General features: G+C 38.7%; 1 protein-coding gene across 7 annotated transcripts in view; it reads right to left on the bottom strand.

Moving 5' to 3' along the window:
* Nucleotides 1-1,043: 1,043 nt before the first annotated feature.
* Nucleotides 1,044-27,849, bottom strand: part of PLEKHA7 (pleckstrin homology domain containing A7) — a 340,205-nt gene continuing 313,399 nt past the window's right edge. For 5 of the 7 annotated variants that reach the window (XM_059722625.1, XM_059722627.1, XM_059722628.1 and 2 more), the window contains 11 exons: nt 21,986-22,094; nt 20,876-21,111; nt 18,901-19,089; nt 18,592-18,709; nt 18,115-18,194; nt 17,493-17,693; nt 14,208-14,360; nt 10,567-10,700; nt 9,528-9,670; nt 4,899-5,007; nt 1,044-2,610 (listed from right to left, as the gene is read on the bottom strand). In XM_059722625.1, the coding sequence (XP_059578608.1) occupies nt 4,910-5,007; nt 9,528-9,670; nt 10,567-10,700; nt 14,208-14,360; nt 17,493-17,693; nt 18,115-18,194; nt 18,592-18,709; nt 18,901-19,089; nt 20,876-21,111; nt 21,986-22,094 (1,461 nt within the window). In that variant the 3' untranslated portion in view covers nt 1,044-2,610; nt 4,899-4,909. The remainder of the gene's footprint in view (nt 2,611-4,898; nt 5,008-9,527; nt 9,671-10,566; nt 10,701-14,207; nt 14,361-17,492; nt 17,694-18,114; nt 18,195-18,591; nt 18,710-18,900; nt 19,090-20,875; nt 21,112-21,985; nt 22,095-27,849) is intronic. The other 2 variants (XM_059722626.1, XM_059722630.1) reach the window with 1 other exon arrangement.

Raw genomic sequence — 27,849 nt, 5'->3', positions numbered from 1 at the left:
ACAAATGAAAATGATACTAATATAAAAGGAACAAAAATTCAAGTCTTTAGCTTAAAAACCACTTAGATTTTGTTGCTTGATGTCACAGCAATATAGTGGACTTACAAATTAGTACCTTCAAAATAAAAAAAAGATATAGTATCTACATTTTACTTGAACTTAAAAAAAACACTATCTTAAAAGCTTTTTACAGCCCAGTGTGAGCCAACTGGCCAGCTATTTTCTGACTGCACAGTTTAAGAACGTACTGTCTAGAAATTGCCAGTGCATTTACATTATCATTTTCTAGCCTCCGTGCTGCAGTGAGGGGTGTGGTAGAAGTATACAGGTAGGGCTGGCAGATGGTTATCAAATTGTTTAAAAAAACCCAAACAAACAGCAATCATCACTTCTTCATAAACAAGCAAGAAATTACCCATGAGAAATTATTCAACACCAACCTGAGGTTCCTTCCCCCACAAGTTCTGGCCAGCAGATAAGTTACTAACATCAAATATGGCTTACAGTAAAGGCTTCGATAAAAGCAATTTATCTGGGATTTTCTTCTCCAAAATATGGAATAAATTAAAGAGAGAGGTATTTGATTTGTCCTAGGCCAAGAGCTTTTTAAAAAGCTGTTTTATTTTTTAATGCATGGATGGACCATCTCCAACATAAGGCATCTTCAGTGCATCATTGCTCTGCACCCACTATGAGATTAAGCAAGTGGGCTTCTTGGCCAGTGAGTTTGAGCTGGTTAGGAAACCACTGGCTGTGTCCCATTGTCTCATAGTGAGGCCTGTCTAGCTCCCCTTGTGCAATCTTGGCATACTTTTTGAGGAAGAATGCAGTCTTTCACAGAAACTAGGAATCACCATTAACCCTTGTGACTTTACATATCTGCACAACATGAGACAGGGATTGTACAAAGACCTTGCCTCTAAGTTCCCATTTCCCATGAATTTCAATGGGTTTTAGGTAAGCCCCAAAGCATTAAATATAACAAAGAACTGAGACTTTAAAAATACCCTGAAACTGATAAAAAAGATAGCTGACAAGATGAAGGCTTTTTTGTTAATATTTTAATCTGTACATATACCATTTTTTCCAAACTGTTACATTTTACTTTAAATTAATGTTTTCTTGAAAAATATTCACTTAATTTCTCTTCAGATTTTTATAAAGGCAAAAATAAAATCATTTTATTTTGGCAAAATGTTATGAAGTTGACATTGGCAGTATTGAGTTAAAATAGACTGCATTTCCTAAATATATTTATAAAGACTAATTCTTAGCATAGTGAAAATACAGTATGATTTTTATTATTTTATGAATTTAAACAAACTTCAAGCTCAGGCTAGTTTGTCTTTTTAAAACCATTACTTCAATGCAGCAAAAACACACAACTTAAAAGTCTCAAAGAACACTGCAAAGTATTTTTAATCACTTCTTTTTTAGGCCCAGACCCTTACTTAAAAGATTACACAATACTGTAGGATTATTCATGCCTCACATTGAAAGTGTCTACACACTTTTTCCAGAAGCAACAGAAGTTTATTCAAACTGATTTTCTTGCTAGGTGACTGGCTGACTCCTTGCCTTGTACCCAAGTAAAACAATGTACTTGAAAGTTTTGGCAAAGTAAAGCACCTGTTGAATTTATATACAAAATAAGCAGGTGCCACTATACATTATTTTTGCTGCTTCTAGGTAAGTACTTGTCAATACATCACATTTTACTTTGCAATGAAAAACAACTAGAGAGAAAATATATATATTTACTAGTAAAATAACACGTTCTATTAGCACTTTATTGCTCACTTCATACACTTTAATTAAAAGTTTATTTTTCCTCCTCATTCTCTTACATTAAGAAAAAAATATATTTTATTAGCTGCTTGTTACTGAGGAGGATAGCACTACCATCAGTGGTAACATAACACACTATGTAATGTTATTTGTGAGGTAATTACAAGGAAATGAGAAGTGAACTGGCTTTAGCAATTGAATACCATAATATTGTTCTTTACGGTAGGATTCCAACAACTTGATGGTACTAATATTTAGAAATTCAAGCTAAGAGTCCTTTGCTATTTTATGAGTAAAACAGTGACCAATTCTACCAAAAAGAGAATACTCAGTTAATTTCTCATTTGAATTAGCTTTACTAAAATGTCATTATGTGCTTCAAGAGTATTATATTTTATCAAGGAGCTTTACAACATGCACCCAAACTCTAAGGTAAAATAATAGTTTGTAATGAATATAGAACAAGGTCTTTTTATATATGTGTGTGTATGTATATATATAAATGAACTCAGCCCTCGATTAAAAAAATCTAAAATATATTCTGTTCTAAAAATACGTCAGTATTTTACAGAGTATATTAAAAGTGCCATGTATTCATAAAAAACCTCTGAACTAAAGCAATGTCAAACTAAAATGTTTTGCAATTCACTCATTTTTCATAGAAAATCCCACTATTATTCTCTGAATTCATTTCTGAAAAAACATGATCAGCTGATGAACGTCTTCAGAGAGCGGCTGGTATAGTGAAGTCTCTTCTTTCATGCTGCGTCATCAAATGGTTGTTGTTGTGTATCTGATGTCACTGTTCAGTTACTGCTTTGGCTGGCATGAAATAAAACAAAATGCAGTTAAATATTGTAAATTTTGCTTATGCAAAAGTAAACACTGTTATAAAAACGCATTTTTGTATGACAGCCCTCAGTGAGAGGATGAACAGTCACTAAATACTTAGGTGTGAGCAATTATTACCTGATACCATTGAAATCCTAGGAGAAATAAAGAAAACATCCACTGATCTATTGTGCCTCTAATGTAATGGCTAAAATTCCCAGACTTCCTTTAATTGTTTCCATTAAAGAAAATGTAATTTCTTTAGTATATGTATACTAAATAAATGTATAGTGTAAATGTATAGTGATTCTCTCATACTGATTCACTGTTAGTATCTACAGGCTGTGTACTCTTTCTATAAGTTCAGGACCAGATTTTAATAATCTTATTCAAGTGCAAGAGTGTTTGTCTCCACAAATGTTGCAGAACCCAGATCATTTGTATCCAGATGGTTTGCGACCCACTTAATTTGTAGTGGGTTGCCAAGTGACAGACAATCTGTGCAACTGTTTGCTGTGGCTTTTATTTTAAAGGGTGCTGCTTCTTCAGTCAGCTGGAGTACATCAGCTTTCTCACACAGCTGACTGAGAAGCTGCACCTTTTGAAGTAAAAAGCTGCAAAAACCAGCTGGTGTATATCAGCAGTCCTGGGCAGCCGACTGCAGTGGCTATCAATTCTCTCATGTGGTTCACAAACCCTTATCTTTGCAGATGCTAAGGAACCAAACCCTACCAAGCTAGGTACAGACGTTCAAAAAGCCCGAGGTGGAATCAATCCAAGTTTTGTGGGTTTTTTGCAAGTGTCATAGTTTAGATCAGTAGCAAAGACCACACATACTCACCCTTTTGGGAAGCAGGGGGCAAATCTTAGACTGTGTTCTGCCATTTTTAAACCAGTTTGTGCACACCGAATTTCTGTTCTGTTATGGGTATAGACTGGTTTCAGATCACTTATACGGGTAAAAGTGTAATGTTTGTACCTGGCCCAAATGATCTGGGTTTGACTATAGTTCCATGTGATCTCCCTGGAGTTCACTTGTAGAATTATGTATTATTCAGTTTAAGCAAGAGTGGTGGAATCTGATCCTCAATCAGAAACTAAACTAAGTATTGATTTTTCCACTTCTGTCAAGGTCCCTGGCTGTTCTCAGTGAAATGGGCACAATACTACTGCTCTAAATCTATAACATGCCCTGAGAAAGCCCCAGCCCTGCAACTGTTCTCAACAGAACTCCTACCGAGGCAAGCACAGTTTCATTTGAATTGGGTATTTTATAGAGCCTTTTATAGAGGGAGATTTGAATAAAAGTGCTGATCTCATAAACATGCTCAAACAAAAAAACATGGTGCCCAGAGATTAACATCATCTAAGGTGTGCGATCACACTAATACATTAACTGAAGTTGTATGCTGTGGTATGAGGAAATAATAGCCCATCTAAAACTGGGGGAAAAAATGGAACAAAACTAAATCCTGGAGGTACAGCAGTTGCCATTAAAAAGTGAACATTTAGGAGGAATAAAATGTCACAATATCTACATTTTTTTCCCCATTACATATGAAGGGAACACTACAAATACCATTGCAAAGGTGCTGTAAATGTTTATTTTCAAGATTGATGCAGTAGATGCCCTTTTTAATATGGCACCCATTAAACGTGTACCTGAGAAACTACCTTACACCACGTATCAAAAGCAAACCTTCTGTGAATAACATACAGTGTAAAACCAATGAACACATAGATTTGTCATACAAAGTAGTTATATTAATAATATGGGCCAAATTTTCAGCTGGTCTGAAACAAACCTCAAATTTTCCTTTTCTTTTTTGCAAAAATACATATGTTAAATCCTTTCCCTCCCCCACAGACAGTGCACGCAGACCCAAATGTAACTATTTTTCAGGTATACCTATGCAACAAAGGTACATATGTTTTCACTCTAAAGATGAAAACATGTGCATGTTTTCTGCAGCTTTGATACTGGAAACCATTGAAAGCCTGGCCCTAAGTTTGCAATAGCATTAACAATTTTTTTTTTCACCACACTAAGACGACCAGAGCAATGTTTGCTTATCTTAAAACTACAGTAGTCATTTAAAGGCTTACAGGTTAGCTCATAAGAAGCAACAGTTATATGAATAGATTGTTCTGACTGCTGCAAATTGCATGCATGCATTCATTTGCTAGGGGTTAGGTTGTTTTAGTAAAAGATGTTAATTTTCAATAAGTCAAAGCAAAGACGCAACAAAGCAGACATGCCAAGAGCAGTTAGTTCTTACTTTCAAGGTGTTTAGACAAATGTGTAGTGAAATCCATTGCTTAAGGGGGAGTGAGGTGGTTGTGGTACAGAAGGTGAGAGTGCTTTAGATGGGTAGGTCAACTGCTGAGCTAGAAGGGATCACATACAGGAATTAGGCAGCACAATCAAATATTAAAATAGAGCCACCTTAACTTTCTACTACATAATTAGGTGTTGACATTATTTCAGTTACACAGAAGCTACTATTTAACAACATCTCCACCTGCTGTTTCACTTTTCTTCAGTCTCAATAACTAAGCTGTGCAAATAAACTATTCTTGTTTTCAAGCAGCATATAGAAAGCACTTATTTAGATGATGTGGACTGGAACAGTACAGCGCACAACACTGATTTACACCAGTCCACCTCCATAATCCCAGGATAACATGGATGTCTGCAAAGCTAGTTTACTGATAGATATTATACTAATTTCTAACGTTTCCTGTTAGATTCATGGATAGAGACATAAAAAGAGAAGATACACACCGAAATATTACACATTTTAAAATAACATATTGCTCCAGTAATAAATTGCCTAAAATATCAGATGCCTCTTCAGGCCTCAACTTGAGACATCCTTAGTGTATAAGATCATTACATACACATATGCTCATTACAGAAATAAAGCTTTTTATATACACAACAGGGATATACTAGAAGACAGGAAACCCTGACAGTAGAGACTCAACCTATCTCCAGGCTAAGCATTACCCTTATAATTTAGAGGGATGAGGTTGCAGATCTGTTCAAAAAGTCATTTCTGAAGTGACTTTGATACGTTCTCATCTCTCTTTAATCTCTCAGATTTTTTCACGGGTCAAAACAAGGTCTCATGAGGAGTGGGCAGATGTTGGTTTGATCAGTTTAGATAAGCTCAAATTTGATAGAAGCAGTCTAAAAATCAAAATATCTAAAGATGAGCTAACTGCTTCAAACAAAATGCAAGTTTGAACAATTTTAGAAATTAACCTTATCGTAAAATCATATGAGGCAATCTTTATGCAAAATCAAGACATTAAGGGTGAGATTTTCAAAAGTGTGCAGACCTAATTCTGTTCATCCACCACTGAGTGCCTTTGAAAATCCCACCCTGAAAGTCAGACCTAGCAAATAACAGCAGGAGTGAATACTCTGACCTGTAAAATAATATTCAACTGAATATATAAAGTATACAAAAACTCAAGTTGTAGTTCACTAATTTATCTTGTGTGATTTTGAATTAGTTTTCTGTGGGGAAAAAAGCAAAAAAATCTCTGTTTAAACAACAAAGGAATCTGCATTTTTCCACTAGCTACTGAAAGCTTGGTGGTGTCCCATGGTAAGCTGCGCATTTATGTTCTCTCATTTTTGCTACTGTTGTTGCCTCAGCCAATCAGCTGGGTGCCCACCCCTGCTGCTGATTGGCCAAGAGGCAAAAACCAGAGCAAAAGTAAAAGACAGCAGAAATAGCACTGCTCACTGCTGTATTGCTGTGCTTTTGGTAAGTCATGAAAAAACTCAAACCTGCATTTTTCTGTGGTTTTCCATGCCAAATGGAAAACTAGGATCCCTGGTGATAACATAACATCAATCCCTGGAGTTTCAAATATATTCACAGCACTTTCTACAGTCAAAAGATTACACTGCCCCTCAACTGCCAGAGCCACTGCTATTTTATAATTTATTAACAGTGGAGAAAAAGAAGAGCTGGGACAAAAGAAGAACATTTGGACCCAATCATGGCAAAGTAAAGGCAAGTGGCTGGAAGAGTCAACTTGAGTGGATCTTTAAAGATCAGGTCATTGGCTACCAGGATAATTGAAAAAACACAAGCAAGAAGAAACTAAATCCTAAACCTGTCCACATTTTCCAAAAGTATAGAAAACTGATTGTGCAAATAGTGTTTGAAGGCAACATTTAAAATGTTCTAAGGAATATACTATTTCCAGCATTACAAGGAATTATTTTTCCTGAATGTCTAACAATTTGGGGTGATAACAGTCTTACATATAAAATAATAAACTATACTCATAAAAAATGTAACTAATATTTATGGGGAAACATTTCATCTCCAAGTTAACCTACGTGTCTGTCTGGCAAATACAAGAGTTGGAGAAAATTGTAATTTTATATTACATTAACAACACTTATTTCCTAAGCCATATACTTCCATTCACTGTATTGTAGTGAAAAAATTAAATATATGCTCATTTTGATTAAATGGGATTAAGGTTTATTTTAGGAAGCAAATTCCAGCAATGCAGCATGCCCATACCTCCACTGTGGTGCTGATTACATCTCTTCTAATGCTCCTGCATGTATAGTAAAATTTATTCTAACTGGTTATAAGGAGGAAAACTGGCTGAGCAGAAAATAGAGATACTCAATATTTCATATGCCTGCCTGCCTTTGGAAACCACTAGAACTTTTGCAGTAAAACGCTGGCTCAATTAGTTATCATTGAAACGTCGGCTGCTTGCAATCATTAAAAAAACCAAAACGGCACTTTAACTTAAACTCAGCGCCTTCCTGCTGAGCCCAGTGCGTGCCCAGAAGAGGCAGCACCCTAGTTGGACCCAGCTTGCCCAATGTCTGTATAGATCGGGTGTTTTAGTGGAGCTTTTTTGGCGCTTTTATCTAATAGCTGATTGAATCAGCTTTAGCTAAAAACCCTAAAAAGCCCCATTGAAGCCCCTGATCTATACAGACCCTGCAGAGCCAGATCGAACTAACACGCTGCTTCTTTTGGTAAAGTATGGTTTGGTTTTGTTTTTTTTAACATCTGCAAACAGCCATTAAGTCTAACCACATTAAGCCTTAAAGGAAAAGGGAGCGCACAGTAACAACAAGTAAACCATTGTGAGCACTGCTGATGACCTGGCTACTAGAGTCCAAAACAGACTGTGGAGAGGTTGTTTCTAAGTGTGAATGCCCAAAGGGCCAAAAGATTTTAACTAGACTTTCCCAAGGATCTTTTGATTTTGTTAGTTTATAAAGTTTTGCCACTTCAGAAAAAGTGTTCACTCTTACAGATGAGGAAAGAACGTGACATGATTCCCATCATCCTTACTATGCCAAGTACAGTTTTTCCTGTCTACAGAAGTGAAAAAAACTGTATTAAAAAAAAAACTAAAAAGAGAGCTCAAGGTGGCCCTACCTCCCCCATGCATCCAACCACTGCACTTTCTCCTCAATGAATTATTGTATCTTCAAGTTCAGTTACCATGAAGACATCTTTTTGCAGGAAAGGTGATGTAATTTATAGATCCTTCTAAAACCACACACAACACCTCTCTGAAATGTCAAATTCATAGCCCCAGTCACAATATTTTGCCTTCAAGAGCACTGCCTTTTCAGGATTTGCTGCTATTGTCTCTAAATATATAGCCATATTCAATAAATAGGAATGGTGTGTTTCTCTGGATGAACATGATATGTCTGGATATTGAAAAGATCTATCTTAAATGGGGAAGTCTTTTGGGCTCTTTTGACATGTGTCGTAAGTTTAAACTGACAACTTCAGATGAGAAATGTGCTTATTTTTTCCCCATCAGGGTTGAAATTTCCATTAGTTCCATTCTCCACTGGAAGAGCGAGCAGTGCAATTACAAATGAATATTCAGATACTTGTTACAAGGATTATAGGTTTGCTGTCCTATTTGATAAAGATCTGTTGCCATTTTCTAAATTAACAAATATTTCAACTGAAATGCAACTATGAGTGCATCTTTCATTTTTAGCAATGACATACATAGTAAAGAGTCCACTACCTGCATCAAAAAGGATGCCTGCGTGACAGACCCATACTGAACTTGTTCATGAGACACACACTGATTCCAGCTTGCAATGTTTGTTTTAGTATTATGGAGTCACAGCTGAGAATACTGTTTAAATAGAATATGGCCTTCTAGTACAATTCAAATCAATTACTCCAATTCAATATTTCTTAAAAACAAAACAAAACCAAAAACCCCCCCCAAAACCCCGTCCTTTGGTTTGATCGTCTTTCTTGCTTAAACTGAGCTTCATTTACTTACCATTTACTTTAACCATATACAGCAAGTTACTTGAAAAGTGTTACATAGTATATCTTCTGTAAAAGTTTAAACAATGATAGTGTTCCTTAACAACCCAACTGTCTGTGTTGGTTCTCTTTTACCAATTTCTCTATATTTTACAGTACAGTACCAACTGACCTGAAAGCATGGTGTTACCTTGAAATGTAAAGCATTGTAATTTAGGCTATTAAGTAACTGCAGTTTCAGTTTCCACGACTACAGGATTAAAACTCATATGATACATTAAATGTGCCAAATGACACCTGCAATAATGGTAACCCTTGAACCTTGAGCTTTGTAATTGTACCAAATACTTTTCTCCCCTCTTTCTACGCCAGCCCAAATATTCAATACAAATTCTTAACACTTCCCAAATTTGGTACCCATAGAGACAGATCCCTTCTGTTTGATCCCCAATTTTGAATTAGATGGTTACTAGAATTACATACCAATCATAGTGGTAACACCTGTATAAAGTGCAGTTCAGCAAACAACCACACACACACTTAGAAGTAATAAGGAATAAGAGCACATATACCACTACCATTATTTTGTAAATAACTGAGCATTACCTGCTACCTCCTTGCTCCGCTGAGAGGCTTCAGAAGCTAAAGCGTATGATATGGTAATGATGCGTTCCTGCTCCTGCAGCTGTGAATCTAAATCAACTGAGTTGTGTTTGTCCTGGACAACAGTAGGCTGTAGATTGTGCATGCTAGTGGGAAAGTGCAAAACAACATTAGCATTTACAAGCACAAAGAAAATCCACAGTAGAGCAGAGAACAGAGATGGATTCCATATGGCAGCTTTCAAATCTCAGCTATCAAACTCTGGACTGTTTACAAAACAGCAAGTCAGATGCTGACAATCCAATGATAACAGTCAGTATACAGTACAGACAAAAGAGATGGCCATTACTTGTTCAGCAGTAGCTCATGCACAGTCCAAAGTATATCTGAAAGCCTTTTGTTAAAAACAGGTTTGTTTACATGAAAGCAATATGAAAAATTAATGGCTTTTCCTTGAAGTAGGAGAGAATATCTGTTGGAACCAAAAGAAAGAAGCATAACCAAGTTGTCTTTGTGTGCTCTCTTTTCAAACAGATAAACTACAGTGCCGACACTTGAGCTACTAAGGCTATGCTGGATGTTTCAAGTGAGTCTATATCAGCTGTAAGTAGCTAGTGAAGCTCTTTGAAAGTCTATGTTTTAAAGGTATAGTCTAACGGATAAGAAAGTCCCTAGATTTTCTAATCTCGGATCTTGCACTGATTCTCTTTCTTTGGACAAATGATAACCTCCCTATGGCTTGGTTCCTCATCAGACCTACCTCAAAGGTACTTTGTGAGGACTTACTAATGGTTTAGAACATTCTTAAGGTAAAGATGGGCATTTAAATATCAGTATTAAAATAGCAACTCTTTTTTTTACCACATACACCCATGTATCTCTGTCAGTATAGGTGTATTTCCCAGGTATATCATCCGTGTAAATATTTATAGGACAGACTGTTTTAACAATTAGATTGCAGCTGAAACAATCTATGGTATATAGTAATGATTTTTGGATTGTAAAATGTTTAAATAATATGGGATTATAAAAATCATCTGACCTGGATTTGGTAAGAATATTTTTTATCTTTTCTGCTTTGCGATGTCTTGCAGCTCGTTCTTCTGTAGTGAGTGGTTCTTCAGGTTCCAGGTCAACATAGCGCTCAGGAATCAGAACCTTTTCTGGTTTTGACAACTATGGAATGAGAACATAGTTTTTATAACCTTGGACCTTCAAAAACTCTGGAGTATATTTTTCTAGAGGTACAAACAGGAACTGGAAAAAGAACATGCACACTGACCAGATGCAACCCTATGAATTTCCTCTATCCTAAATATTCCTTTTGAACTTGAACTACTGCCCTTTTAACATTTTTTCCTCACACTAATGTTTTGTTTCATAGGTGTGGAGCTGTGACCAGTACGGAAGACTGGGGGAAGAATGAAGGTTAATATAGAGCCTCTCCACAACTCACTTGTCAGATGGGGTAGCTCATAGTAGAAGTTTTGACCTTAAAAATTAGTATAAGATAAGGAGAAGATGCCAAGCTGAGACCTGTACAAAATAGTAGATTCCTTTTTCTTTCTTTCTTTTTTTTTAAATAACCTGGAATATTATGTCCAGGATGCCAATGCCTCTCTTTGTGAAGAGTAAAGAAATTAAGAAGAACCAGCATTTTTAGATCACCAGAGATTAGTTTACAATTCCAGAACTGTGGTGTGATTCACACACACATACACCCTCCCCCAAAAAACATTAAATTAAAAGCAGGATGGGATCTAATGTGCAGTGCTACTGCTTTACAAGTGCTGTGAGTGTATTACAAAATCACGCAGCCCTAATAGATGCATTACAACAGGTTGTACTGATATTCGTTGAGCTTCCTGGACTTCTCATGAGATCCCTAGTGAAAGTGTGCCTGTCTTAATTTAGAGACTAAGGCTATCGATAGATATAACACACGTGTTGATATCACTCATAGAAATGGTCCTACTTTAAAAAAAAAAATTTAGATCGTTAACTATCTTTTACATCATCAAAAGCAAAATGGAATATATACGTACAATGAATTAAAGAGCAAAATCATTCATGTTAAAAAAAAAAGAAGTCTGCCCAAACAGCAAAGTACTGGTATAAAAGGACAGCTGAGGATTTCCATGTCATGGCAAAGTCTTCAACTAACATAATGCCAACATAGATGGCTGTGCATTAACACCCTTCAGTCTCTCTCCAAGCACAGGGAAAGACATTGACATGCAGCATCAACGTAGATGAGCCCCATTGCTCTGCTGCAGTAAATCCTAGATATCCCAGTGTCATCCTGCTGATTTCCAACACCTATCTTTGGGGAGCTATACTCTGGGTATTTTCTAAGAGCTGTGGGCATAGGGTGTCATTCTTGTGCAATTTAGGAGGAGGGCTGGGTACAGGAGGGGATTGCAGTAAGCTTGGCTAGAGCTTTGCCATGATATGTTAAGAGCAATGGATGGCAGAAGAGGGAAAGGTAACAGGAGAGGATTATTCTTCTAACTTCTACAGTCCACAAGAGTTCACTGTTCCTCACAGAACAGGTACAAAACTTCCCCAACATCTCTATAGATTGGGTGTTTCAGCGGGGCTTTTTGGCACTTTTATCTAATAGCCAATTCAATAAGCTATTAGCAAAAAAACCCCAAAATCCCTGCTGAAGTGCGCCATCTATACAGACTTTGGACAAGCCAGGTCAAACTAACATGATGCCTCTTCTGGATGTGCACAGTGATTGGCATGGGGGCACACCAAGCTGATAATAAAGCGCTGTGCTTTGGGGTTTTTTTCCAAGGCTAGGGACAGACATTCAAAAAGCCTGAGCCTGAATTAATTCAATATTTACAGGTTTCATAGTGCTTAGGGTCGGAAGGGACCTAAACAGTTCATCAGGTCCGACCCCCCACCCCAGGCAGGAATGAGTGCTGGGGTCATAACACCCCAGCCAAATATCTATCCAGCTTCCTCCTGAAGACCCCCAAGGTAGGAGAGAGTACCACCTCCCTTGGGAGTCCATTCCAGAGCCTGGCAGCCCTAACCGTAAAGTAATGCCTCCTGATGTCCAGCCTGATGTTAGTCTAACCTGGCTAGGCTAAAACAGTTTGTAACTACATAGACATCCACTCTGGACTGAAAAAATTCAGGCACATGCCTGAAGTTCCTCAGGCTAGAAGCTGGGGGGCACTAGAGCAGCCCTCCCTTCCCTTCAATGGTGCTGAGCTGAGGGGGGTGTGGCCAGGCCCCAGCAGGATGCTCTGATTAGGGAGGGGTTCCCCCCACTCCTGAGCAGCTCAGTAGGCAGTTGATAACAGTGTTTATCACCCCATTAAGAAAACAACAGAGGGACATTACCAGCTACCTGTTGATTCTGCCTTTGCCCCGTCTGCCACAGTACAGACTGTAGCCAGCATGTGGCCTGCTAGCTAATGCTGTGTGTCTGTGTAAGGCAGAGGGGATGGGGGATCCCTGCTTAGCAGGGCATGGTGGGAGGAGGGAGCAGGGGGAAACAAGGCAGATGCCTACAGTTTCTGCTGGAGCTCCAGCCATGGAGCAAAGGGAAGGGGCCAGCCCTGCTGTGGAGCAGAGAGCCCCACCCAGCTCTGAGAACATGCCCGGATGCTGGGGGAGTCTGATTTAACTTAAACCAGTAAGGGGTCTGGGACAGACACTGCATAAACTGGTTTGACCCAAATCAGTTAAGTCTGATACTACATTCAACCAGGTTCATCTCAAACTGGTTTCAGCCATTTTCAAACTGGTTTGTGTGCACTGAACATCTGTTCTGTTACAGGTTTAAACCAGTGTCTGATCACTTATACTGGTTTATGTGTAATGTCAGTCCCTAGCCCAAGTCTGTAAGCAGCCTGAATGTACAAACATGAAGTTTTATGTACACAACACTAGATGCACTGGGTCAAATCAGGAAACACTCCATTTGGGAAGTAGCAATAGAAAAACTGTAGCTTCTCAACTCCTCATTAAAAGTGCTGCAGTTCATATAATTAAGGAAAGACTTTATTGCCTTTTCACTTTACTAAACTGTCTTTGTCTTCTATAGTACCTTTTACTTCCATTTTTCTTGTCACATGTTATTCCCCTTCTACACCACCAGGTGGCTGTACAGCATTTCAAACAAAGGCCTTACCAAGTTAGGAAAGATGCAGGCAAAATCTCGGGTCAGTTATCACAGTCTTATCTTTTTCAGAAAGCCTAAAGTAATATAAAGTCATTTTTTTTCTTGGCCAGCAATAGGAGATATTCATTCTCAACTGAGGTTTGCTAATTCATCTGAATCAAAAGGCACAGCCAGGTAGGGACCCTGAGTTAGCTTTTTTAAAACTGCATTCCTCATTTTCTATTTTAAATTAGTCTTTAGAAGCTACCTTTAACTCCCATCTGAAATGTGTATAGCAATACCTAATTTGTTCACTTTTTCTCTTGTACAATTTTAATGTTTTCCAAAATATATAACTGAACATTTAACATTTCTTTGCTACAAAAGCCAAATGCTCATTCAAATCTACACTCTCAAGAAACAAGGTCCCACAGCACTAGGCCATCAAGATCTGGACCAAATCTTGAAATATGAAAGGAAGACGGGAAAAATACAATACTTAAAAGTTAAAAAAAATTCCAGAAAGCACACTGTAGAAAGTCATAAACCACTAGTGTTACCTCTCTGCTGATATCTAAATCATAATCCTGAGGCTCCAGGTCCGTCTCTGTGACTGGTGTGGGATGGATTTTTAGCCAGTCATTTTCATCCTTTTCTTCTCCACGTACTGTCCTCTCAAGTAACTGCAAATCAAATTCTTGCTCTCGTTTCCACTGGTAACAGATACAAAACAATTAACAGTGTTCAACCAGAATGACAAATTGATCTTCTAGCAATCTTTATGGCTATGAGGTTGCTGAAAGAATCCAAGAAGTTAAACTTTTGAATCAGTAACAGAAAAAATATGATTGGCATGCAAAAATACTCTTCCTTGGAAATTCCTTCTTAATCCTACATTTTGATTTCTAGATGTGCTACACGGTTTTAAGTATTTTTTCCTGCTAGACATTGTAACCAACTGGTATATCTATGTCCCTAAAATTCTGGAAGGCTGTACCAGAAGGACATTTATACATTACACTGACAATCGCAACTGCATCTTTTATTAAGAACTGCTAAATGACTACTACTGTTAACATTTCATAGATGGAGAACTTGACCTTATTTATAATTATGAACCTAACGTTAAAATCCATTAAATATTTAAAATATCTGTAAAGCCATCATAAGACTTCACTGAAGACTATCTACATTTCTGTCACTATATACATTCATCAACAACCTACCATCTCAAACTTTTTGCAAAATAATTAGCTATCTCTATAAGACAAACTACCATAAATTCAGGGCAGATTTGTAGTTTGGCTTTATCAGTTCAAATCTGAAATAATGACATAGTACCTCCTTTTCAGCTACGCACATCATAAAAATTCATACAAACTCACATGACTAAAAGACTACAGAGGTATTTATGTTTTCGTCAAATGTATAACTAAGTGATAGTGTCATATTTTGGTTGGGGGAGATCATCAATTTTATCTTGCACAGCTGAAAATGGAAAGGACCATTTCCCCCCCAGCGTTTCTAATCATGAATGAATAATTTCTCAAGTATTTGACAATGTAGATAGGAGAACATGGTTTCACAAACATGATTTTTAAAAATATATATACCTATAATTATAGTACAAAGGAGTGGACACATTGTAACCCTTGGCTGGCTTGGATGAAAACTTTCAGCCACATAGACTATACTATATTATACATATTAAAAACTGATTTAAACCTATTCATGCACAAGCTCTCAATATTCACTCAGAAGATGCATAGTTTTATACAGATTCAAAATGTCATATAATTAAAAGGCAATTGAATCATATAAAATTGAGAGATCTCGTCTCGAAAATCCAAAGGGGGAAAAAACACGTTTTCTTACATAGTTAATGTTCAAAATACCTTCTTCTACTCAAATTCGAACCAGGCCTGATTGTCATAAGATACTTTAAAACACACACAATATTATACCCAAGTTATTATTATGTTGATAAGAAAAACATCAAACTCCTATTACGAAGCAATATTTTTATTGGCTTTGATGTTGAAACTTTTACATTAAAAAGGCATTTTATATAAACAAATAAATCCATGTACTATATTCAAAATTTAGAATGTCAATCTACACTTGAGGCAACCAATTTAAAAAAATAGATTAAAATGAGAGTTACACATACAATGTATGTTGAAAGCATAATGTTACATACTGTGCTGTGCGGCACCTTCATTACATATTTAAAGGTTTACCATTTTGGCTGCTAAATAGTTGCAATGCTCTAAAATAATTAATTGTGCTATCAAACATACTTTTATGTTTTTCAGCCCTCTAGACGCAGGAGTCATTCCCTATGAAGCATATCTGGGGCTGGTGGAGATTGTATAATTTCTTTACAGCAAGAAACAGATCAAGATGGCACACAAATTTGTAAATAAAATATTGTTAATAAGGAGTGTCATAAAATGTTTATATTAGATGTGTATATGTATGTTAAAGTCTTATAACAATACAAGTCCAGGTTTAGTTTTGCTAATTAAAACATGAAAATGGCAGTGATATCGAAGTTTTGCTCTATGCCAACCCAAAGGCTATATACTATCTTTCAATAAATTTGACTGCAAAACAGAAGCCAGAACAGATTAAGATCAGAATCACAGGGTTGGAAGGGACCTCATACAAGCTGGCTCAACAGATATGCTATTCCTAAACCATCCCAGACAGATGCCTATTCAGCCTCTGCTAATGTCTCTAAGCAGAGCATTCATATTTTTTTGGTAATGTAAACAGGGATAACTAGGTTTCAAGTCTGTGTTATCGAAGGAGTCTTGAATGAGAATGAAAGGTGAAGTAATATCAAGGGGCCCGAGAATACTAACGTTTGACACACAGCTACCAAATGCAATTAAGCCTGGTAAAAATTGAGTAGTCTAGTTAGAAATTTTAAATTAATTAGAAACCTCTTTGAAATAAAAATAAAAGCATTAGATAGGATGAGTGACAATTCTAAAAGCAAGAGATCTTGTGCAATGAATTAGGTAAATAAGCTGAGCATTTCAAAGCTCTACTGAACAAAATAAAAATAAATTTAAAAAGGAAGACTAGCACTACAGTGGCTGTGCAATTACAGTTCATTCTTGTTTTGACACCAAGTGAGCAATTGGGTACCTTCATCATTTAGGATTACTCTGTTTAGTATCCCAAATATACCATTACATATTTAAATTCAAAACAGCATTTACTCCCAAATAAACAAGCAAAAAAATATTTTTCAGCAAACTGACTCCAAGCCTTATTAGAATATTCAATACATCCAGCTTTAGAGAATAACTTATAGTAATTAAAACATATTAACTGTCACATAGTTAGCTATGACGTATTAATAGGTTTTAAAGCTGATTATCAGTTTATGTATTTTGTTAACTCCTCATTAAAAAAATAATGGTTTGATAAAACCACAGGTATCCTCTAAACTACTTATAAAGATTCTTTTTAACACACTAATAAAACCATTCAAAATGGGCCATTCTGTTAAGGAGTAGTTTGAAAAACATACAAACTTCATTATACTAATTACAGTTCCAATCAAAATCAATTTCCATTTCTGAAAATCATTTCAATATATTCTATTCTCCTCTTGTCATACTAATTCACTAACCAACTTACCTGCAGAATCTGCTATATATGCTGCACCTATTTGTAATCAGAATCTGATTATGTTTGTCATACTCTTGAAACTGATAATACACTGCATTATATAATTAGGCTAGCATCATGCACACTCAAGTGAAAGTGCTTACTAGAAAAACTACAGATCATGTTTTTAGCTAAGTCCTTTTAAGACATGTCTAACATACTGAGCCTATGTCTGCAGAAATGGGTCGGATGAAAGACCGAGATGAAACAGACTGTCTTTCTCCTTGGCTAAGAGTTCTCTTGCGTTCACGAACTAATGCCTTTTGATGTCGTTTCATTCTTTCTAGTTGTTCCTCAGCACTCATCTTGCCTCTTTGGTGGTCTCCAGAGTATAAGCGTTCCAAGGCACTCTTTGGTCTTTCCTGTTAAAAGTAACAAAGGTGTACAAAACATATGTTATAATTAATACTTTATATAAGAAGTATACTAGAAAAAATGTCTTTCCCTAACTTTCTCACTCTAAATGAGCTGATTTTCTTTTATTGCTTCTATATATTTCACACATTTTCAACTTTACAGTTTCATTCAGCAGCAAACACATCGTACCAGGGCCTTTGTTTGTTACTCTATAACAAATCCAACAAGTTCTTATGTTTCTGTGCAGTCCTGGTTCATTTTATAACATGACAAATAAGAGAATTTAATCTGATAACAGCAGTTTTAAAAAAGTATTCATCTCCCAAGTGCTATCAGAATCTCAGCTCCTGTTATGAAAAAATACACCTATGCTTAGCATACTGTCCTGAGAGAACCAGACATTTTATTATCAAACATTCTACTTACCTTGGAGCTATCTCTTCGAAGTGTTGCATAAGATGATACAGTGGATGACTGGTGCAGTCTGGAAGTTGATCCAGATAATCCTTTATAAAGAAAAATATCCAATACTTTAAAGCAAAGCAGTTCTCAAGAGAAAAATAACAGGTAGGTGGCCTTAAAATCATTTTACATTTTTTATTACGTAACTACTATAGCTCATGTAGTAATACAGTAATGGGTCACAAAGCCAAAGAATTTAAGAGGATTTCTTTGATGGCTGTTATGCTATGTTCCTCATTTTCTAACACAACAATAAAAACACCAACCACTAGTGGTATTGTCAAGATACTGAGAAACTGTATAGTATTTGAGATCACAGCATTGCCAACTTTTAGGATGACGACTCCAAAATCACCCCAAAGCCCTCAGAATTAAAATCTCAAAGAATGTCATGTACCAAATGCCTTTTAAAAACTGTCTTGTAAGACTCCCCAGGCTTACCTCTGGTAGGCAATGTCTGGTATCCACTGTCAGAACCTATGAAACCAACTGCAGATTGGCTGAGATCACCACTAATTGTTGCCAATTCAGGTTCACTCATATACGAACGAAGTTCTACCTATGTGGATAAATAGTCAGTTTATCAAATGAGCCTACACAGATTTAAGACAAATTCAAATAGTTTCCTTGTAGGTTACATGTTAACACATTTTCTCTGACACTCTATCATTATTTCTGCTTGCTCTGCAATTTACCACAATGAACAACTGAAGTCCTTGAAACAAAGACTTGGAGTCTGTGAGTGCTCACCCTATAATCTCCATTCATACACTGTCCTAGTTCTCGATCTCTCTTTCTTTCATCTGACTGACGTTTCAGGCCCCGTACAGATGTGTGTCTGATAACAGAGGCTTCCCTTGGAAGAGGTGGAATAGCTGGTGGGTGATCATCAGGGCTGTACAGCTGAGGGAGAGGAGGTCTGGGTGGTGCTTCATCTTCCTAGTTAATAAAATATTAAAAATTGAGATTCAGCAAATAGTACGCCATAGGTTTTAAGAGGACAAAAACCGCCTGCTTTCTCCTATATTTAAGATGTATTACTACTAGTGAACTTTTGCATTAATACAGAACAAAATATGTACCTTCCTACCAAGAAATTAATGTACATAAATTGGCATGTTATCCACTGAACTACTTCTTCAAGTACTAGGGTTCAGTTCTTTTATGTACAACTTATAAATCTCTCTCGTCTATGTATCGGGGGGGCCTTTCCGAGACTGATTAGGAGTTGCCCCAACCACCTGTTTCTGAGCTAACTGCTTGTCTCTCTCACCTGCCATGCCTTGTTGTTTAATAATTGGTGTCTTATTTAGACAGGAGGCTGCCCTTTGGCAGCCCTGTTCTCCTGGGCCTATGTATGCAGTTTCAACCAGCCCTGTACTGCATCCCAAGCCTCACAGATGACACACACAATGTTCCTTTCACAACATGACTGGTGTTCCTGGATCTCACAGGGACTCTCCCTCCCTCCCTGGAACAGCAGGTCATTGTGCTCAACCTCTAGGTCTTTCTTTTGACTCATACTTGGCCTCCTTGTGGTAGAGGTCTTACCAGGGTCAGGACTCACCCCTAACTATCTGGCTGAGCCCCCATTCAGCCTCTGGCCCAACTACCGTCTCAGGCATCCAAAGACATATCTTGGTCAACTCCCCACTCCTCGGGTTCCTACTGTACCCACTCTAGGGCCTCTACACCCTGCTCTACCCTGGGGTCTTCTCATCCTCCTCACGCTCAACTACATCCTTACACTTGACTATTGATGGGGCTGGCCCTTGCATTGCCCATCAGGCCTATTCCCAGTTCAGCCGTATTCAACGTGCCCCTGGGACTGCCCTTCAGGCTGACTCCTTGTTCAGCCCCCCTCACACACAGTCCTTCAGACCTACTCCCCTTTAGCCCTACTCTGTGTGGGGCCACACAACTCCGCCCTCTTCCCTAGGGCCTCACTACACTGCCCTCTCTCAGGGCCTTGAGGTTGACCACCCCCATAGGCTCAGGTGGCACTCTGCTTGCCATGCTTGGCCCACCACACTCCCTCCCCAGGGTCTTGCATCCCCCTCATGGGTTCAGGTGGCTGCAGCCATGCCTGGCCCCAATACTGCCTCCCAAAGCCCACCTGAAGATGGAGGCTAGGGTTAAGGCACCCCTCTTTGCCTTTCATTGGGGAGGTAACTGGTGTGGCATTTCTTGGGGGCTTCCACGCCACTAGGAGCCTCACCAGGCCTCCCTTCCCCAGCAGGGTGCAGTTTTAGGTCATGCCTAAAGAGCTTCCTGCTCTTACTTTCTAGGTGTTCCTGCTGCAGCTCAGCCAGGTGATGTTTCTGCCTGGGCTGGCAGCACCAAACTGCAGCCTTTTTATACCTGGTTCTCCAAACGCCGCTGCCATCAGGCACCTGGTAGCTGCCCGACTCTCCCCTTAAAGTGGCAGGCACCCAAAGGTGCACTGCCACAGTCTCCATAGTAGATAACATTTATTTTATTTATTTTGTTTCATTTATTTTAACAGTATATGTTTCCATTGGCTCTTTTAGAATTATATATGAAACTTGTTTTACAAAATGCAAAACCATGTTACTTATTGCTCTCTGTCTTTACCAGTATACATGTTGTATTATTGGCCAATTTCAAATTTATAAGAAAAATAACAACAAAATATTTTCAGGTATAGCAATTAGATAGGATAAAAAATAGTCTAGTTAGAGTCACAGTAGTAACACTTAACAACCTTTGGTTTTAGCTTAACTGGTGACTGAAGAGGAGGTTCAAGTTTCTTCAGATTCTGTGGATGAGACTGTGTTCTAGGCTGAATATAAGGCTGTGGAAACAGCCTAACCTCCAGAGATGACTTAATGGGACTAGATGGAGGACTCTGCTGAGTAGAGAATTTGTTCTCCATAGTTGTGAGTGAAGTTGGTAACGAAGGCACTACAGGCTGAGAAAATGAAGGCACTGTTTTTCTTTCTGGGGAATAAACAGGTAAATACAGTTGAAGTTATATATATAGCTATATGTGTCCAAAATGTTAAGTTTTTCTATAGAAATAGCCAACAAAATAATGAGTAGGCTTTAAAAATGTACTGTATTTTGAAGGTACAAAAATCTCTGATGTTATGACTATGCCTTAAAATGTTCATTCCTCTGCACATGGATAGGCCTCTGCAATTATATTTTAAATTTTTGAATAAATAAATAGCTCCATAATTTTAACTTCATACCTTGTTTATATGTACTGGGTAAATATATATCTTTAAATATATCCTCAAAACTGTATCTACACAAGGCATGAACCAAGTTGTTCTTTTCCAACTTCCTTGATCATTTTTCTATGAAACACAATGAGGCTAACTGGCATGCAGACTACGTACACTGCTTCATATCTCTTTTGTTTACAGCAGAAGGCAGCTTGATCTGCCAGCCAATTATCTGCCATAAATAAACTAGAATGACATGAAGTCAGAGGAAGGGGCACAAATAAAAGGAAAAGGTTGATAAAATGGGGATTGAAGGAGCTACTAGGTACGTTGTAGGTAAAACAGAAATAGAGCCAGTAAATGTGGGAGTGCTCTAGACTTAGATCTTTCCTGTGGTTTGGATAACTGATTCTTGATATTTTTGCATGGCTTAGCTACATCAGTAAGTATGAAGACACCCAAACCAAAACAAGTGGGAGATTGAGAGTTGTGTTTGGCATCCATGGATTTCTGACCCACCAACAGCAGAAGCATTCTGAAACAGTATATATTCTTTGGCCTTCTATCCAATTCTGAAGACCCATGAAAGTCTAGATAAATTTGAATACAGCTTTACAGTTGAACTTTGACTAAGTTTCTCTTACCTGGGTTCTTGATAGATTCTACTATGATTTTGTAGTTTGTTTTATTTGCACTTAGGCCAGCTGTAACATCTTCAATTCTCCATAAATCTTTTTGCATTTGTGATTTCTCCTAAAGTTAATTAAAACAAAAGTGTAAAAATTAATTCTCTACTTATATTTATTCCATTTAATTTATTTTAAGCCAAATATTTTAGTGATGTTCTGAAACTTTGGCTGCATATCTATTACTAAAGTAGGAACTCATATTGTTAGCACATTTAGTCAGCCAGTTCAAAACTAGAGGTCTTCCTCAGGACTACACTGGTGGAAACAGAGTACTCTCCAGATAAGATGACAGTTGTGTAGTTGTACGTATATGTTCAAGCAGATTCCAAAGTTTGCAGACATGCCTAAGAGTCTGGACATGGGCTTTCTGTGGTAACAGAGAGAACATCTTGCTGCTGTTGGGAAAATATGATAGACAAACATGACCTACCTACAGCTTGAGATACAGTAATGGAGTGTTTCCCAAAGTTTGGGGAAGCATAAAGAACTTGACAGGTGATGAAGGGATATTGCAGACATACCACTGAATTATTCTCTATGGTTCCAGCTTTTATATAAATTAAAAGCTAGTTTAACCTTCAAAATATGAAATGTGTATACATGCATGTAATGATGCATGTAAACTTGCTTGGGCTTATGGAGAACCTGAAGCAACAGATCTGAAGTGCTGTTTATTTCAACAGATACCAATTTAGCCATCACTGTGTGTGTCTACATGTGCACTTAATGTGGGAGCAGTTGATTTGTGAGTAAACTATTCACAAGTAAATGCTCCCAGGCAGGCGTCTACATGTAGAGGGAAGCAGGATTGCGTGATGGTGAAGTGGGGGCTGGGGGATAAGGATCCCCCCCGCTCCCCATTGTGATCTTGGAGCAGGGGACTTGGAGTTCTCTGCTGCCAGGCAGAGGGACATAGTCCCCACCTAGACTCCAGTAACAGAGCCTGCCCCAGCAGCACGCACCTCCCAGGGGCAGGGAGCAATCTTCCACCCCCTGGTGGCTGGCTGACCAGGAGCAGATTTGCTCCTGGTCAGGCATCTACATGAGCGCTATTGTGCAGTAACTAATCACAAGTAAATTTGCTACTTGCATTTGCAGGTAGCAAATTTACTCGTGATTAGAGAGGTTTACTGTGCAGTAAAAATGTGCACATGTAGGCACACATACTTACTGCATAGCAAGCTAGGCTACTGCACAGGGAAGCATCTCATGTAGATGCGCCCAATAGTGATATTTTAAATATCTCCACCGTTAAATATTTCACTGTTTATCAATGCATGTGAGAAAGGAGAGGAAAGACCATATTAGGAAGATGTACTCCACCTAGTCTCAGCAACCACTCACTTTAGCATCATAACTGACAACTGGGAGGAGCAATCAGGAAAGGGGAGATGAAATTCATATGATCTTATGCTCTTTTTCATACAAAGGCAGTAACCTGGTCTGAAGCTTCAGGGGAGTACAGTGGCTGTTGCCACCAGATCTTGCCTTTACTACAAACCTGCTCAACCACTCAGGAGAACAAAGGTTTTTTAACATCACCTACAAAAGTAAGCATAACTCTCGGTTCTATCCAAATCAGTCAGACAATTAACATAGCACATCAAGAGTAGTAAGTGAGCACAACTGATACTATTGTCCTGGAGAGATGCTTCAGATTTTAAAAGCTTGAAAAACACTGCCATTATAAGAAATCTCTCAACACCATATCCCTAGAAAATCTGAGAAAGGCTTGAAGAGAAATGCAAATGGAGGCTAAGAGGTGTGCCCAAGATTTTTGGCTGAAACTCTGTGATGATATTCAGAAAGCAGCTGACATAGGTGATAACCATGGAATGTCCAAAAGCATCAAACAAGCAACTGGTCCAGTCAAGATGAAAACAGCTCCACTAAAAGACTGAAATGGAAATGTCACTACTGATAAACAAAAACAACTTTAGCATTGGATTGAACACTATGGAATTATATACTCTAGTGAGACTGAAATCAAATATAAAAAGCTCAAAAGAATACCATAGTTAGAAGTTATGATGGATTTAGACAACAAGCCTATATTAGATTTGCAGAAAGCCATTAAATAGATTCCTAGGAATAAAGCATGACTGTTTGCCTGCTGAAATCTACAAATGTGCCAATTTGTAGATTACTTTGAAAGCTTCAGGAAGTTATACTGCTCTGTTGGAAAGAGAAAGCAGTACCACAAGTGTTCAAAGATGCTCAGTTGTACATTTGTACAAAAACAAATGAGATGGAAGCCACAGTGACAACTATAGAGGTATCTCCCTGTTGAACATTGTTGGAAAAGTTTTCATTTGTATCATGCAGCCTAGGCTTCAATCTCTAGATGAAAGAATCTATCCTGAAAGTCAATGAGGTTTTCACTCAGGATGCTCCACCATTGATATGATATTTTCAGACAAGCACCTGCAAGAGAAGGGTAGAGAAAAACTAATACCATCGTATATAGCCTTCATCAATCCAAAGAAGGCCTTTAATACAGTCAACAGACAGGGACTTTTTACTGTTCTGAAGAAACTGAGTTGTCCCCCAAAACTCTCGGACATCATTTGCTCATTATATCAAGGTATGAAGGCGACTGTAGCGTATGGAAACAAAGAATCAAATGCCTTTGACATCAACAATGGGGTGAAACAGGGGCGTCTCTTAGTCCTCATGCTTTTTAATATCTACTTTTCATTCTTGCTTCTTCGTGCATTCAAGGACAGCAATAATGGCATATATCTTGGAACCAGACTAGATGGAGGTGCGTTCAACACTGTAAGGTTTAGAGTGAAAACCAAGGTGAAAGAACTGGTTCTGACAGATTTCCTGTTTGCAGATGACACAGCCTTGGTGCCCACAGTGAATCTTTCCTGCAAAACCTCTTGGGCAGATTTTCTGATTCATGCAAGATATGTAGGATAGCCGTTAGCCTCAAGAAGACTAAGGATGTACCAAAGGGTGAAGGAACCAATCAATATCTGCCATCACTCTAGAGGATAAATCTCTTTCTGTGTCATTGACAGTTTTTACTACTTGGGTTCTATGATCAGCAGGAATCTTGATCGTCAAACTTAACTGACTAACAGAATTGGAAAAGCAGCTAGGAGTTTCGGGTTATTACAGAAACACGTATGGAATAACAGCAAGCTATCAGCTAAAGCGAAGATGTGAATTCATGAGATGTGTATGCTGTCATCCCTGCTTAGTGGTTCAGAAACATGGACTACATATGCTAGGCATATGAAGAGACTGAACAACTTCCACATGAGATGTCTGTGTAAGATCCTGAAAATAAAGTGGGAAGACAAAATACCAAACACAGAGGTACCGGAGTATGCAGGACTAACACACTTAGAAAGCACCATCAAGAATATTTTGTATAGTGAGATTCGAGATAGCTCTAGAAAGTGGGGTCATCCTGTATGGCGGTACCACAATGTGTGTAAAAATGATACAAAGGCATTCAAAATCAATGTAGAAAGCTGAGAGAGGTATGCAGAATCCTGTCCAATCTGGAGGGAACATATGGCACTGGGTGCAACTCAACATGAAGTGGCTTTCATGGAAGCAAAGCAAGGAAGAAGAAAGTAGTATGCTGTAAATTTGGACTTCAACTCAGACAACATATGGATCTGTGAAACGAGTAACTGTGTTACTCTCAAACTGGGCTTGTCAGCCACAAATGGAGTCATCAGGCATCTGACTAGACCTATTACATGTACGCCATGATCCATGGGCTTTAAGGTTGGTGACTAAAATATATATCTTGAAAGAGTGGAGTGCCAAGAAACTACCATTTAAGTGATGGAGAATGTGATTTGCTTGTAGCAAACTCACTGGATAGATATTTCTTGAAATATTGTTAAGATACAAATTAGAAATTTACAAATATTCCACTTTATTTTCCGGAGAAAAATTATATTACAGGATACCAAGTAATGGATTTAGAGTAAACTAGCCTTAGAGTAACCTGTCAAAAAAACACTCTCTCTGAACCAACTCAGAAAATACACCTTCTGTCAATGTTGAAATAGTGAACAGAATAAAGAAGACCTCTTAAGTGTTATTTCTTCCCATTGCTTAAATCTTGAAGCAGAGCACTTTGAACCCCAAATGGATGAGGTGTAGAAAGACAAACAGCTGGAAATATACATGAAATATGAGAAGCCAGAGACTGTTGCTTACAAAAAATATGTAAATGTACTTTATGAGAGAGTAAGAAAAGTTAGCTCAAAGAAATAAATAATTTCCTCTATCTTTCCTAGTACAAATAAATAACACTGAGTGATTTATAAAACTTCAAGAAAACACTTACTAAGTGAGAAGCCAGCACTGCCAAAAGGGTGCGTCACAGTTGCTACCAATCTGCACAGACCCTCCCATCTTAGACAGAATGTAAGCAAGCACGTAAGCTGGATACAAACAATTGATGGAACTGAAAAGGAGGCACTGGGGCCGGCGTGGGACACTTACCGAAGGTAAGCTCCTCACTTCTCACGCGGGGCAGGCAGTAGCTCCTCCCCAAGGTGAGGCAAGGCAGGGCTGAGGGTAGGGGCTGGCACGGGATCTGCTGGCTCCAGGGAACTGCTCCATGGGCTCCGGAGAACTGCTCCACTCCCTAGCCCTGACGCCATTTGCCTCTTTGCTCCCTGAGGTGATGCGGGGGTGTGGAGCAGTTCCCCGGAGCCAGCGGACCCCGCACCAGCCCCAGCCCTGCCTCACCTCACCTTGGGGAGAAGCTGCTGCCTGCCCTGTATGAGGAGTGAGGAGCTTGCCTTCAGTAAGTGTCCCACGCCGGCCCCAGTGCCTCCGCCGCACCCCATGCCCAGGTCTTCTCTGGGAAGCCGCAGCCCAGCTCCTCTCTGGGCAGGTGCGCGGCATTAAAAAGTTACTGCACGACAAGATTTTTAATTGTGCGCGGCTGCGCACGCACACAGCTTAGAGGGAACCTTGCTCTCAGGAACACCTTAGCCTTTCAAGCTAAGACTTCTTGTATGTTGCAGAACTCTGTGGGTGTGGACAGACATAACACTTGAACTGTTTCAAGAATGCCACTGATTGGGAACCAGCTCACAACTGTCCCTGGACAGAAATGCCCACACATACCCGGCTAGGGGTTCTAAGTAAAACCTTCATCATTCAGGGGTTGCATTGCTGCCAAAATGCCACCAGGGGGTGGAACAGTAAACAGACCATCAAGCCCTCCAAGGGTGGAATCAGCAGGGCAGGGCTGGCTGCAAGAATGCAGCACAGAGCATGAGGAACAATTTACTATCGATGAGTTAATTCACTTCACATTAAGCATGGAATTGACAACCATTCAGTTCTATTAAATGCCCATTGTGAAATGGCTGTTTCCCCTCACCATCATCCCCCAGAAATTGACAGGTGTTTACTGTTTTATTGTGACAAGCACAACCACCCACTCACCACACAATGGGGGCTACAAAGCACCCCTCCCCTTGCCAAACCTGACTACCCCCTCACCCCGAACTGATACAGAAGCTTTCTGCTTCCCCATGGCTGTGGGCTGTGATTTTTGGAAGCAATAGATCTTTGGGCAGTAGAGTCCTGGTTGCATCCTGGAGCAGCCCAGGGGGAGGAGCAGTGCAGTGTGGGATGCCTTGAGGAGAGACCAAACCCTAGGCACAGAATACTCTGTTTGCATATAACCTTCTTGAACAGGTTCAATGATCAGCTCAAAATAGTACTTGATTTTTCCAGCGTGCTTTTGAAAGGTTCCAAGAAGTTTAAACCAGAAAGTGACCTGCACATCTAGATTCTTGGGGCTCCTATAGATGTGCAGGGAGCCAGCT

Source organism: Alligator mississippiensis, chromosome 2 (assembly GCF_030867095.1).
Source record: "Alligator mississippiensis isolate rAllMis1 chromosome 2, rAllMis1, whole genome shotgun sequence".
NCBI lineage: Eukaryota > Metazoa > Chordata > Crocodylia > Alligatoridae > Alligator > Alligator mississippiensis.
The sequence above is the reverse complement of the archived record's forward strand: the minus strand, read 5'-3'. Positions and strand labels throughout refer to the sequence as shown.